At 36.4% G+C, this 13,817-nt stretch overlaps 1 protein-coding gene across 6 annotated transcripts in view; it reads right to left on the bottom strand.

Moving 5' to 3' along the window:
* Positions 1 to 4,888: 4,888 nt before the first annotated feature.
* spire1a (spire-type actin nucleation factor 1a) overlaps positions 4,889 to 13,817 on the bottom strand; it is a 99,845-nt gene continuing 90,916 nt past the window's right edge. For all 6 annotated transcript variants that reach the window (XM_056480353.1, XM_056480355.1, XM_056480357.1 and 3 more), the window contains 5 exons: positions 11,102 to 11,239; positions 10,938 to 11,008; positions 10,819 to 10,846; positions 9,774 to 9,931; positions 4,889 to 6,435 (listed from right to left, as the gene is read on the bottom strand). In XM_056480353.1, the coding sequence (XP_056336328.1) occupies positions 6,186 to 6,435; positions 9,774 to 9,931; positions 10,819 to 10,846; positions 10,938 to 11,008; positions 11,102 to 11,239 (645 nt within the window). In that variant the 3' untranslated portion in view covers positions 4,889 to 6,185. The remainder of the gene's footprint in view (positions 6,436 to 9,773; positions 9,932 to 10,818; positions 10,847 to 10,937; positions 11,009 to 11,101; positions 11,240 to 13,817) is intronic.

Here is a 13,817-nt window from a genome sequence, read left to right as displayed (position 1 = left end):
ACAGTTATTAAGGTACAGCCGCGAGTAGCAGAGGCTTTCATTCTTGATGCGCTCACTCTTGTACATTTGCAACCACGCAACTGTCATAACAAAACGGATAAAGACGTCTGCGAGTGGAGCTACATGGTGACCTTGCTAAATGAATGTATGTAATAATATATCAAATTATTATTGGTTGTGGATAAATTTGGAAAAACTCATGAAAACATTTGATGAAAATGTTCTCTGGTAAGTATTTTCGCCATCTTGCCAACAACATCTCCTTGTGACATCTTGCATGGCTCTTGATAACTGCAAGTTACTCCTCTAACTTACTACAAGTTGCGTAGTAACTTCATCTTACACCCTTACCTTGCAGCCCACAGACAGATACACTTGTGGTTCAATGAGATCTCGATAACCGCAAGTTACACCTCTACTACAAGTTACGCCTCTTCATCTTACGTCCCCGTCTTGCAATCCGCAGACAGATACACTTGTGGTTAATGAGATCGCGATAACTGCAAGTTACGCCTCAACTACAAGTTATATCCCTACACCTTACGCCCCCATCTTGCAGTCTGCAGACAGATACACTTTTGTTCAATGAGATCTCGATAACTGCAAGTTACACCTCTACTACAAGTTACGCCTCTTCATCTTACGTCCCCGTCTTGCAGTCCGCAGACAGATACACTTGTGGTTCAATAGGATCTCGATAACCGCAAGATACACCTCAACTACAAGTTACTTCCATTCACCTTACACCCCCGTCTTGCAGTCCGCAGACAGCTAAACTTTTGTTCAATGAGATCTCGATAACTCCAAGTTACACCTCTACTACAAGTTACGCCTCTTCATCTTACGTCCCCGTCTTGCAGTCCGCAGACAGATACACTTGTGGTTCAATGGGATCTCAAAAACCGCAAGTTACACCTCAACTACAAGTTACTTCCATTCACCTAACACCCCCGTCTTGCAGTCCGCAAACTGATAAACTTTTGTTCGATGGGATCTCGATAACTGCAAGTTACGCCTCTACTTCAAGTTACACCCCTTCATCTTACGTCCCCGTCTTGTAGTCTGCAGACAGATACACTTGTGGTTCAATAAGATCTCGATAACTGCAAGTTGCGCCTCTTCATCTTACACCCCCCTCTTGCAGTCCGCAGACTGATAAACTTTTGTTCAATGGGATCTCGATAACTGCAAGTTACGCCTCTACTTCAAATTACGCCCCTTCATCTTTTGCCCCCGTTTTGTAGTCCGCAGACAGATTCAATTGTGGTTCAATGGGATCTCGATAACCGCAAGTTACGCCTCTACTACAAGTTACGGCCCTTCATCTTACGTCCCCGTCTTGTAGTCTGCAGACAGATACACTTGTGGTTCAATAGAATCTCCATAACTGCAAGTTGCGCCTCTTCATCTTACACCCCCGTCTTGCAGTCTGCAGACAGATACACTTGGAGTGACCAGCTAAAACCAGCTTGATTGGTCTCATAGCTTGACCAGCTAAAGCCCGGCTCACACTATACAACTTTTAATAATCCTAAATGATTATAGCATGTCAGACTGCACGAACATTGCTGCTATGTCACACTTTAGTCATCATTATGTCAGACTGAACAACAATGAACACGTGCCAATCACTGAAGAAAACTCACCTGGGGTTTGACTTCATCCATCTGTGACACTTTTATTACCCCACGTTCTGAAATGATTCCTCACAGCAAACATAAACAATCTGTAGTGGCAATTTTGCAAACAGCATGCCTTGACATTTCCTCAGGGTGGGTTGAAGTTCTCGCACGGATTGCATCATCAGATTCTGCACTGTTGGTTCTTGGATTGACATTCATCGCAGCTGTTGTCACACTGCAGGAAAGTGTCTGAAATTGGCCAGAACTTAATCAGAGGAAGAATATGATCGTAACAGCCTTTAAGTGTCAAACCAATGATCGCTTTTAGGATTTCCCAAATTTGTCTCAGACGACCAAATTGTGGCTGAAATCCCACAGTGTAAGCAGGGCTTAAGATAAGCATGGAAGTACCTAAAACCAATCTAAAAGCAGACAAAAAAACGGCCAAAACCCCATCTAAAACTAGCCTGTTCAACCAGCTAAAACCAGCCAACCAGCAGGCATGGTTTTGAAAGCAAGTCTAACTAATGTGAATTGAAGGATTAAAGCAGGGGTCACAACACTGTTTCTGGAGAGCTACCTTCCTGCAGATTTCAGTCGCACCCTGACCAAACAGACCTGTTTATCATGTGCAGCTTCAGGTCCTAATTAATTGGATCAGTTGTGTTTGATCAAGGTTGGAGCTACATTCTGCAGGAAACTCTCCAGGAACAGGGTTAGTGACTCCTGGGTTGAAGGAACAATCCACTTTTTAAAAATACGCTCAAGTTCCCTTGAGTTAAACAGTTGAGTTGGAATCCATTCAACTGGTCTCCAGGTCTGGTGGAAGCGCTTTTAGCTTAGCACAGGGATGGGCAACCTGGATCCTGGGAGGCTGGAGTCCTGCAGAGTTTACCTCCAACTCTAATCAAACACAGCTGCCTATAGCTTTCTAGTGATCTTGAAGACACTGATTAGCATGTTCAGGTGTGTTTGATTAGTGTTGGAGCAAAAAACTCTGCAGGACACCAGCCCTCCACGACCAAGTTTGCCCATATAGATAACTAAATTAGACCTTTAGCATCTCGCTCAAAATGGTTTTTATAAATTTTTCTATTTAAAGCTTGACCATTCTGTAGTATATATATATATATATATATATATATATATATATATATATATATATATATATATGAACTCTGAATATATATATATGAACTCTGAATATATATATATATGAACTCTGAACTGTGAGGACTTGTAGGGTAGGGGACTTGTAAAAGTATTACATTTAGTATTAAAACAACAACCAAGCTGTTTTTCCAAAAGTTTTGACCACACTTTTTTTAAGCTTAGTCCTAAAAAGAGAGAAAGATATACAGCTAAAATTATTTTTATCACTGGCTGGAATTATAGCTGCTTCAAAGGGATAGTTTACCCAAAAGATTTAATTTACTCTGAGTTTCTGTCAACACAATAGATATTGTGAAGAAAGCTAATAACCAGCAACCACTGACAGTCAAGGTATTTGTTTTTCCTACAGTGGAAGCCTGCTTCAAAATATATTTTTTGTGCTCAACAAAAGTAAGTCAAACAGCTTTGGAACATGAGCAGGATGAGTAATGACAGATTTTTCTATATTTTTCGAGGGTGAACTATCCCTTTAAGCTGAATTCCCACCAGGTGAGATCTGCTAAAATCAGCTAAAATGGCCAATAGCGTTCTAAACCAGCTAGAATCCGACTGGGAAACCAGCTTAAACCAACTGGATAAACAATGCTGCATGACAATGCCAACTAGTTGTAAACATATTGATCTATTACCATGATCATGAACAGGCCTGTTTGTAAAGCAAATAGATGTACTTTCAATGAATAGGAAGTCTCACACGTTCAGACACAAAAAAATAAATAACTTCCGCATTGATAAATGAGGTAGAAATATCTTAAATAATTATAAAAAAAACTCGTTTTGATACATGTATCTGTATTTGACGATTAAACTAATATTTTACTCACCACAACAATCTGCTCATCTAACGAAGAAGCTGCCATTATTCTGCCACATTTAGGAAATAATGATTTTGTTGTCCTCTACAGTTCATTACAACACAACAATCCGGAAAGAACAATTACAAATGTGTGTCTGTGTTTTAACATAACAGAATCAATATATATGTGCTCTAAGAGATATACTAAATGATATGCACGAAGTTTTCAGAGACAGCGGTTAAAATAAATGATGTTTTTCTGCCCTCTGGTGGAGAATTGCGATTCAACTTGAACGGAGCACATCTAAAAATAAGGAGAAATCATTTCAGTTGCTCTTTATCACCAGTGTTGGGTAAGTTACTTCAAAAAAGTAATTAATTACTGATTACATCCTTAGAATTATATTTAAACTACATTTTTATTTACAATGTTTAATGAGTTACTCAATAAGTTACTAAATTAATAAAATATAGTGAAAATTAATTAATGCCCAAAATCCAAACTTGATTGAGGCTAGTGGGTTAAAGGTAAATATAGTTGCCATGGGTAATTTCCGAATTTATTTAATAATATTTAAAAACAACTCGAAAACATTTTACTTTATATTAACTATTTTTATATTTTATAATGAACTTATTACAGTAAAAACAAAAACAATCTTATTTATGAAAGAATGGAGTTACACTAGTTTTCGCCTCGATTTGCTCACCGATGTCTTCTGCATAGTCCTCTATCTGTCGAGTGACATTTTTTACGTTTTTAAAAAATCTGACATTAAACTGAAACACTTCATTTCGGTTTGCTTTTTCGTAGATCAGCAATGAAACAAAAAAGGTTACGTCAAATTAGAAATGACCATCTCTTTTAAAGGCATTCAGCCCAACCCTCTCCATCATTCTCACTCTCCTCTCAGATGGGATGGTGCGCCAAATCAAAGGCTACAATGGGTTTATGTTGAGATATTTCCCATTAAAGACCAGGAAAAGGACTTATTCTTTGACACAAAAGTGATATTACTGAACATACACACAGAAGCCGGATAAAAATGCTCATTTTAGAGGAACGTTTCAGATGGCATTTAGAGGTTTTTGCATCTTAACTCTATATATGTTGTCATGACTAATTGATTATATAATTTTTTATAGTTAGTTATGATTAAATAAATGCTTTTAAGGGGACAATTTGACTTTTGTATTATCCTGAAGCACATTACATCAATGTTTTGATTTAATATGAGCTTTTAATATGCTCTTCTAAAAATGCAGGGATTGAATAACACATAACGACACCAAACGCTCAAATTTCAAATGCTTTATTTATTGGCAATTCTGTTTTTATTTTTAAAAAATCTATTTGATCATGCACACCAATCAGTCTGTAAAGAAAGGCAGTACAGTCAGTTTTGCACAAAACAGAAGAGCATGTCAACAGGCCTGTACACCACTGCAGTGCATGTGTGTATGTGTGTGTGTGTCTGTGTGTTTTTTTTTTTATTAAGTAAAAACAGAAACAATCTTCCAGAAACCCTGACGTAAGTACCTTCATATGAGAGATGCCGGAGCATTTCATTGCACAAAATGGGTAATTAATAATATATTATAACTTAATTTAAGACATCAAATGAAACTAAATATTGAAGTGAATGGTGAAGTTGCAAAGAAAAGCTATTTGACGCGAAACAAAAAATAAAAACGATCATTATTTATAATATAAATCATAGCTTTTTAACAATAGAGCCTATTTTTAATAGATAAGTGGAACGAATGAGATTTGGATATACAGCATGTACATAAACATATCCATACAAAAGTCCTGTTTTAAAAGAGAGAACTGCTTTTCCTTCTTTGTGTGTCGTCTCTGGTAAATGTTTTTTTTGAATATGTACATCAGGTCCAAGACACATATTGCTCGGATTGTGGAGATTTGTTTGGCACAGCCGATCAACTCCTTTAAGAAACGCCACAGCTTTCAGCATCCGCTCTTTAAAAAAAACAACCTTGACTTTATCTAAAATCTGCCATCAGGAAAAATATAGATCTGTAAGTATTCTAAAACGGCGTTCATCACTAATACAGCAGCAATTTTAACAAACGACGAGAGAGAGAGAGAGAGAAAAACATTTGGTAAGACTTGATCTTGAATTGTCACGGAGGCTGAATTCATCTACAGTCTCTTGGTCGGTCAAGCAATCGACTAAATCTGAACTAAAAGGGAACAAATTATGGATATTTACAACATTAAGCGATTATTTACACAAACTCCAGCTCCGTTTGACTTCACTATATTGAAAAAAGTGTACATTCAGGCCTTTTGGTGCTCAAAGCAGCCTTGCGTTTTCTTTTGTTCACACTTCGTCATTAATAATTCTGATTTGTTGGTTAAAATAAGTTGAAACTACATTCCATTTCCTGAGAAGGCTGGTGCTTAAGGACTCATGCTGAAAGAGGGATGGGCTTTTTTAACTTCCTTCGCCTCTGGCACTTTTTAAAAGGAAAAGAAAAGGTATCGAAGGTACGTTTACAAAGCTAAAAGTGGGCTGTCAGACGTAACAGAGAAAAAAGAAAAACACCTTTTTTCCTAGACGTTTGGGACGCTAGACCTCTTTGATGGTGCGCTCGGTTGGTTTGTAGTTGGAGGAGCTGGTGCTGGATGAGTAGACGGAGTGTGTCCGGCGGTGCAGACGGGCACGTTTGGTGGACAGGTTGCGGCGGCTGTTGCTGATGATGTCGTTGATGAATTTTTTGCAGTCCACGCAGACCTCCATGGTGCTCCAGTCCTCGGTGAACTGCTCCGGAAGCTCCAGCTCATCTTTGGAAGACGAGCGATCGCCGTGTTTTGATGATCTGAGAGGGATCGGGACAAGAAATGATCTTACTATGACGTATATTAAGGGCTCACAACATTCTTTTGGTAACACTTTAAATATAATGGTTCATTAGTGAATGTTAATGTACTTACTAACATGAACAAACCATGAGCTGTCCATTTATTACAGTATTTATTCATATTTGTTAATGGTAGTTAATAGAAATACAGTTCATTGTTAGTTCATGTTAACTCACAGTGCATTTACTAATGTTAAGCAAAACTTTGGATTGAAATAACACTGCAGTCCACTCAGAATCTGCACGAGCAGAAATACGCAGATTTTAGACCAATCATTAGCTATATGTTTCCTATGTTTTGGATATGCGCATAAAAAAAACGGTTGATGGAAACACCATGATTCACGTAAGTTCTGAAAATGCACATAAAAAACAAATGTGCATAACTGAGTACGATAAACTTATTATTCGATATGAAAATATATGCATAAACTACGATGAAAACACTTTTACCAAACAAATTCCAGTAGGAGCATTAAAAACAAGTCATGTGATTTTGTTATGACTATATGACTATAAATCACTGCGTCTCACACTTTCAAATGCTGAAGGTGTTCTGAGGCACAAGTCATTTATTAAATAAAGAAAAGACTGGCACAGCTTCTCCTACCGCAGCAAATTATGTTTTTCCTGTTGATATTTGCCGCCAGTTAATCAGGAAGTGACGATTATGTTCTCTTTGCCTCATTGGATGGAAACATCACTTTATTCGCACGTCTTTTATGTGATAATCCAATTTTGCACATACATTTAATTTGCTTCTTTGGATGGAAACATAGCTAATTGAGTCTATTTATTTACTTGTGTAAATGTAAATTTACATTTATTTAGTTTTTTAAATTCATTTCAGTAATATTATTGACTTGTATGAAAATGTTCATATGATTTATTTACAATGCCGTTTGTCTTTTAGTACATAAATTATGTAAGGGACTTGCTTTGTTTACCAAAGAAGTGAATCTAATTGGATTTGCATTATTAAATGTTGAACTATGATTAATTAATGCAGTACAAGATTGATGTTGGTGAATACATTAAATTACCTGAACTAATAGATGTCCAGAGTGTTACCCCTTTTTTGTAAGGGTGTGAAATATATACTTAAAGAAACTAAATAAAACAGACATTTTTTGTAGTAAATCAATAGGGTTTGTTCTTGTTTGTTAAGCAGGTTAAATCTTCGGTTTTATTTCTTGTTGGCTTATTAATGTCAATTAATAACATTAATTGCCATTAATTGCCAATTAATAGCCTACATTAAATCTGTTCAATGCATCTCTTCAGAAGACATGAATAGCTGATATGGATTTATCTTTACATTTTTTAATGTTTTGAAGAAATATTTAAAATGAAAGATATTGTTCATCCAAAAATGATCATTTCCTCAACATTTAGTCATATTCAAGTGGTTCTAAACTTACCCATTTCTGTCTGCTGTTGAACATGAAACAAGATATTCTGAAGAATGTTGGAAAAAGCAGCTATTGACATTAACAGTAGGATCGTTTTTTCTCAACATTTTTCAGTATATCTTTCTTTGTGTTTAACAGAAGAAAGAAACTCAAACAGGTGTGGATGAAGTAGTAAATTATGGCAGAACTATCATTAGTTCGTTTTATTTAAAATGTGAATAAAAGCTTAAACTAAATCTGTTCCGTCTCTTCATAAAAATCGCTCAATCCATATTGATTTTTTATTTTACAAAGTTATTAAAGAATCATTTCAGATCGGATTAAAAATATCTTGATTTGGGTTCAGAAGATCAAATGAATTTCTTGTGTGTTTGGAATGACATGAGGGAGAGTAAATGAAGTAAACGTTTGCCATTCAGCTGAAGCATTTGCTGAGGCTGTGAATTAAAGGTAATAAAGCTGTAGTGAAAGTTCCATTTCTTTTACAGATCTTTTAGTTTCATTAGACCTCTAACATCAAGATATCAGGCATACTTGTGACAATTTGCACAACAGTTTATACAGCGACAGATGATATTTACAGCAAGTGCAAACCATATTGTAAAACAGTCTGCAATAATACTATAGTGTACTGTAAATGAGAACATCTTAAACTGCACAAGTATATTTCTAACAGTGTTGAGCTTATTCTTTATAAACGTGCAGGTGCAGCTATTGGAATCTTTTTGGGTATTTCCTTGTGTTATCATACTTTAAGTTTAGTTTGACAGCTTTTTTGCTGTGTTTTATTCCAAGTTATTTTCCCGTAGGCAACTGAATTGAAGTTCTAAAATAATTGCAAAATCGAGCGCACTTTTGCATTCTAGAATAAGGTCAATAGGTGGATATTGTCATGATCTATGAACATATTTAGTAAACTTCCTATTTTTTTCAAAACTCAATCTATCATTAGTAAAGTCTTTCGCTAAGCACTTCAGTTAGCCAAATTTAAAGGTGATTTTCTTATCGCCAGTCCAAATTTCAGGAACAACAAATAATAACTTGACTTCAAGTTGATCATTTGGTATCTGAAGAAGCTTATATGAAAGGCAAAGGCCTTTAGATTGCGCTTCACTTACCAAAATAAAATATGATCATGCCTTGATTTTTGATTATTGAATCAGGACAGTGAGGTCTGACTTTGCTTAGACAAAAAGTCTTGTCACTTAACAGAAATAATGTACAGTATAGAATATAAAGTCATAGTGCAGTGGAAAAAGAATTAATATTGTGTATGACTTCCATGAGCTTGGAGGTCACCATACATCCCCAAATAACTTATTAATAAAGTCATCTGTAATGGCAAAGAAAGTGTTCTTATAGGACTCCCAGAGGTTATCAAGATTCTTTAGATTCATCTTCAATGCCTCCTCCTTCATCTTAGCCCAGACATGCTCAATAACATTGACTTCTGATGACTTGGCTGGCAAATCCTTGAGCACCTTGACCTTCTTTGCTTTCAGGAACTTTGATGTGGAGGCTGAAGTATGAGGAGCGCTATCCTAGTAAAAAATTTGCCCTCTCCTGGGGTTTGTAATGTAATGAGCAGCACAAATGTCTTGATACCTCTGGCTGTTGATGTAACCATCCACTCTGCAGATCTCTCGCACATCCCCATACTTAATGCAACCCCAAACCATGATTTTTCCAAACTTGACTGATTTTTGTAAGAATCTTGGGTCCATGCGGTTGCAATAGGTCTTCTGCAGTATTTGTAATGATTGGGATTGATTGGGTCAAGTTATTATTTGTTGCTCTTACAACTGGGATCAACAACAAGACGTTTGTCAGCAAGTGAATGTATACACACAGGTTTATATTAACTGGTAGTATTCTAAAACACACCTGGACAATGAGCGCTGAAGGCTGTTTTTCTTGTGGCTGGATGTGGAGGAGGTTTTTTCTGTCAGGGCTGATGATGCTCCGGGCTCTTTTTTGGGCAGGATACTGGGACCCAGAGAGGAGATGGGCAGGCTGGCATGAGGCTTGGAGGGCAATTTCATCTGAGATAGGAAGACATTAGGTTATCATCATATCTAAAACATTTGGAAGTTTTTTTTTTAAGAAATAATGCATTAAATTGATCAAACATGACACAGTGTTTCAACATGAACAATTTCTAATTTAAATGCTTTTATTTTGGAGTTTCAATTCATCAAAAATAATACAAATACTGAGCAGTATAAGTGATTATTGAAAAAAATCTGAATATTAGTATGATTTCTGAAGATCATGTGACACTAAAGGCTTGCGTGATGATGCTGAAAACTCATATTTGACATCACATCTAAATTTAATTTTATAATATATTAAAACAGACAAGACTTATTAACAACAATTAGCAATTTCACCAGCTTAAAACATTAACAGTACATTAAAGAAATAACGTATTCATTAAAACTTATATTCACTCTTTTAATGTTTTTTAATAAGAATTTCTGTTGTACACAAAGCGGATATTTGAAAAAAAGAAAACCGGTAACCATTGACTTACATATTGGGGAAAAATAATAATATTATGAAAATCAATGGCTACTGGTTTCCAACATTATTCAAAATATCCTGTTCTGTCCTTGCTTAACAGGAAAAAAAGAAAATTATTCACCCTCAACCTCAGTTGAACACAAAATTAGGTATTTGAAAAAAGCTGAAAACCAGTAACCATTGAGATCCATTAAAAAATAAAAATAAAGTATACTATATAAGTCAATGGCTTCTGGTTTCCAACATGTTTCAAAATATCTTCTTTGTGTTTAACAGAAAAAAGAAAATCAAACAAATTTGGAATAAGAGGAAGATGAGTAAAGGATGACAGAATTTTCAGTTTGGTGTGAACTCTCTCCAACTCATAATTACGTTCATGCAAATGAGTTAAAGATGTTGTATTTACCTTCTTGCAGCACTGTGAGCAAACCGGCCTGTCAGGGGGAAAAGACAAGAATTATGATCCCACTGCAAATTACTACTTGGTTTTTCTTCACTTAAAAGCTAATGAAAAGCTCTACCCACCTCTTACAGAACTGACAGGTGTAGGACCAAGTAAATAATGAGAACTTCTTCGACCGACATGAGAAGCAAAGCTAATGGAAAGGTTTGCACAATTAAAAACACATTTAATTGTACATTTACAATAGGCAGGACATGTCAAATTAAATTAAGAGTAAATTTGGTACCTTTCCTTTCTTCAGTGCATTATAAATGTCTTTATACTGCTGGAACTTCTCCAGCTCGGCTTTGACAAGAACCTGTCTGATGTGCATCACCTCCTCCACGGTCAGAGTCAAACACTCGACGGGGAAGCAGAACTCCTCCTGAAATAAACACAGCGCGGTCACACACAACGCTCAAACACACACTTCATATTTAAGACAAGACACCGCGGGCAATGAGGGACCAAAAAAAACTAGCTAATAGTGAAATACTTTCTTAGTTAATTCATTTCATTAAAAACTGTAAAAAAAAAATTATATATATATTTTAATGTTATGTTTAAAATGACTAAAATTACGGGTATAAACATGTTTATTTATTATTATATATACATATGCAAATTAAGCATTATTTAATGGCATTTGAGCCCTTTTTTTTATATATTAGAGGTTAAGATTTTTACGGAAGGCATTTTGGGAATCTTTTTTATTACTCCATAAAAATTGTAAAAAAATCAATGCAAATAACCAGAAAAACTATTATTTTTAACTTTTTTTTAATAGAGTAAAATGTTGTATAAAATCATACAAATTCTATATGAACATTTCCCTCTGTGAAAACCTTTATAATATTGATATAAATAAAAAAAGTAAAGTTTGGTGTGAGTGCTGCTGATAAAAAAACAACAAAAAAAAAACTCATTTTAAGAAAACAGCACCTAAAAATGTGTATTGTTATTAAGTTTCTTTCCTCCCTAAACACAAAAGAAGAAGAATGTTGAAAACCTGAAGCCTTTGATTCCCATAAAATCTTTTCTCTTCTACTATGGGTGTCAGTGGCTTATTTTTTTCAATGTTTTCCTTTTATAGTCAACATAAAAAAGATAATATAAAGATTTGATATGACTTGAGGGAACAAAAATGCTGAGTAAATCTAAGTTTTTGGGTGATTTTAGGTGAATGTTTTCTTTACTTTAAGGCAGGTGGGACTACATATGGTCAAGATGAATCCTGATCCTGGCAATCCGTAACCTTTTGATTTAGTGGCTAATTTGTAAAAATTCATACAATCTCAGGGCGTACTCGCACTATGTACAGTTGCCTTGAACCAGGCCGAAGCACGCTTGTCCCCCTTCCCGTCTCCCCTGACTGCCCACACTCGCAATGCATTCGTACCTGAGCACGCTGAACATGCTCTCGCTCAGCACAGATTTCTTTGTATCATTATAATGTTTTAGTTGTTTGGGATGCAGTGACACGCTGTCAAATATTTTGCTGAACAGATCAGCCAATTTTGACGCTCATAAACAAAAAATCATTTCATCAGTCATCGTGCTGCAGGAATTAGGAGGTTTGCAGCTGTCGTGCAGTTAGGGTTTGAGTCTTTAATAATCTACGACAGCTTATGTTCATTGAACAGTAAGAATGATTAATAAACACATATGAAACAGTCCCTTAAAAGTCACGTCTCATCTTCAGTTTCAGGCTCAGGCGCGCTTTGCACTCACACTACAAGCTTACCGTGAGCCCAACTGAACCGCGCTCTGGCACACCTGTTCCAGGGCCAGGGCCGGCAAACTGAACCATGCCTGAGCCCAATTCAGAGCACTCACACTTCTCAAACGATCCGGGAAACGGGCCTGGGCACGGTTCTGATAGCATAGTGCGAGTACGCCCTCATTCATATAATTTAGTATGATTTGCTCATCCTCCAATGACGGTTGGGTTTAGGGGTGGGGTTGGGTGTCACGCCTCCTTTTTAAAATCATACATTTTAAAACGACTGAACTCTTACGAGTTTGTACGAATTAGCCACTAAACTGACAATACGTAAAATAGTTAGGTTCCCTGTGTGATCAGGCTGGACGGTTGAACGATTGTATGTCCACGCTCACGTCACAAGTGAGTTGATGTAAAAAATCATTTGGATGCAGTAATACATAACCCAATTTCATAACCCTGCTAATTCCAAAGCAATAGCATGAAATTTTGCACCAAAAATATGGAGAGAGGAAGACATAACATTTATAGTTCCTCTCACTCTCTCTATATATGTCATAATAGCCAATGAAATGAGCCGTAAATGTTTAGTACACAAAAATACTTTATTTTTCAGTAAACCAGTATGCCTGGTTAACCCTTGTGTGAATTATGTGAACTATAACCCTGTTCGCTGTAAACTGTGATCTCTGCCAGCCCTGTCGTGCTTGACATCATACAGCGCTCATTCAGTGAGTTTCTCCTCTGGATTCATCAACTTCACATAAATCAACAGATCTGCTCGTTCAACCACATACACCTCATCATTTTTATTACACGTATCCACACACACCGACAATATTTTTTGCCATATTTAAAAATTAAAAGCTCTGTGTCAGAGCCAATGGCGTAGTCGTGATTAGATACATGCACTCTAGTGCTCACGACCCGAGTTCGATTCCCACCTTGAGGTTCTATGCCGATCCTTCCCCGCTCTCTGCTCCCCACGCTTTCCTGTCAACACTCTCTACTGTCCTGTCCAATAAAGGATAGCTTCTCACTCAGAAGCCACTCAGCTTCTAAGTTTCTCTCCTACGATACAAGCATTAATGATTTTCATGTGATTTCTCCTGATGGAAAAAAAAAAACGCATACAAACCTGTCGAAACTTTACAAGGCTCATGAGCTCCTGATTCGTACATATGTCCAAAAAAATTGTCGGCCTGAATTTGTGAGGTGTGTGTGGTTGAATGAGCCGATC

The sequence above is a fragment of the Danio aesculapii genome, chromosome 19 (genome assembly GCF_903798145.1).
Source record: "Danio aesculapii chromosome 19, fDanAes4.1, whole genome shotgun sequence".
Taxonomy (NCBI): Eukaryota; Metazoa; Chordata; class Actinopteri; order Cypriniformes; family Danionidae; genus Danio; species Danio aesculapii.
This window is presented reverse-complemented; position numbering and strand designations above follow the sequence as displayed.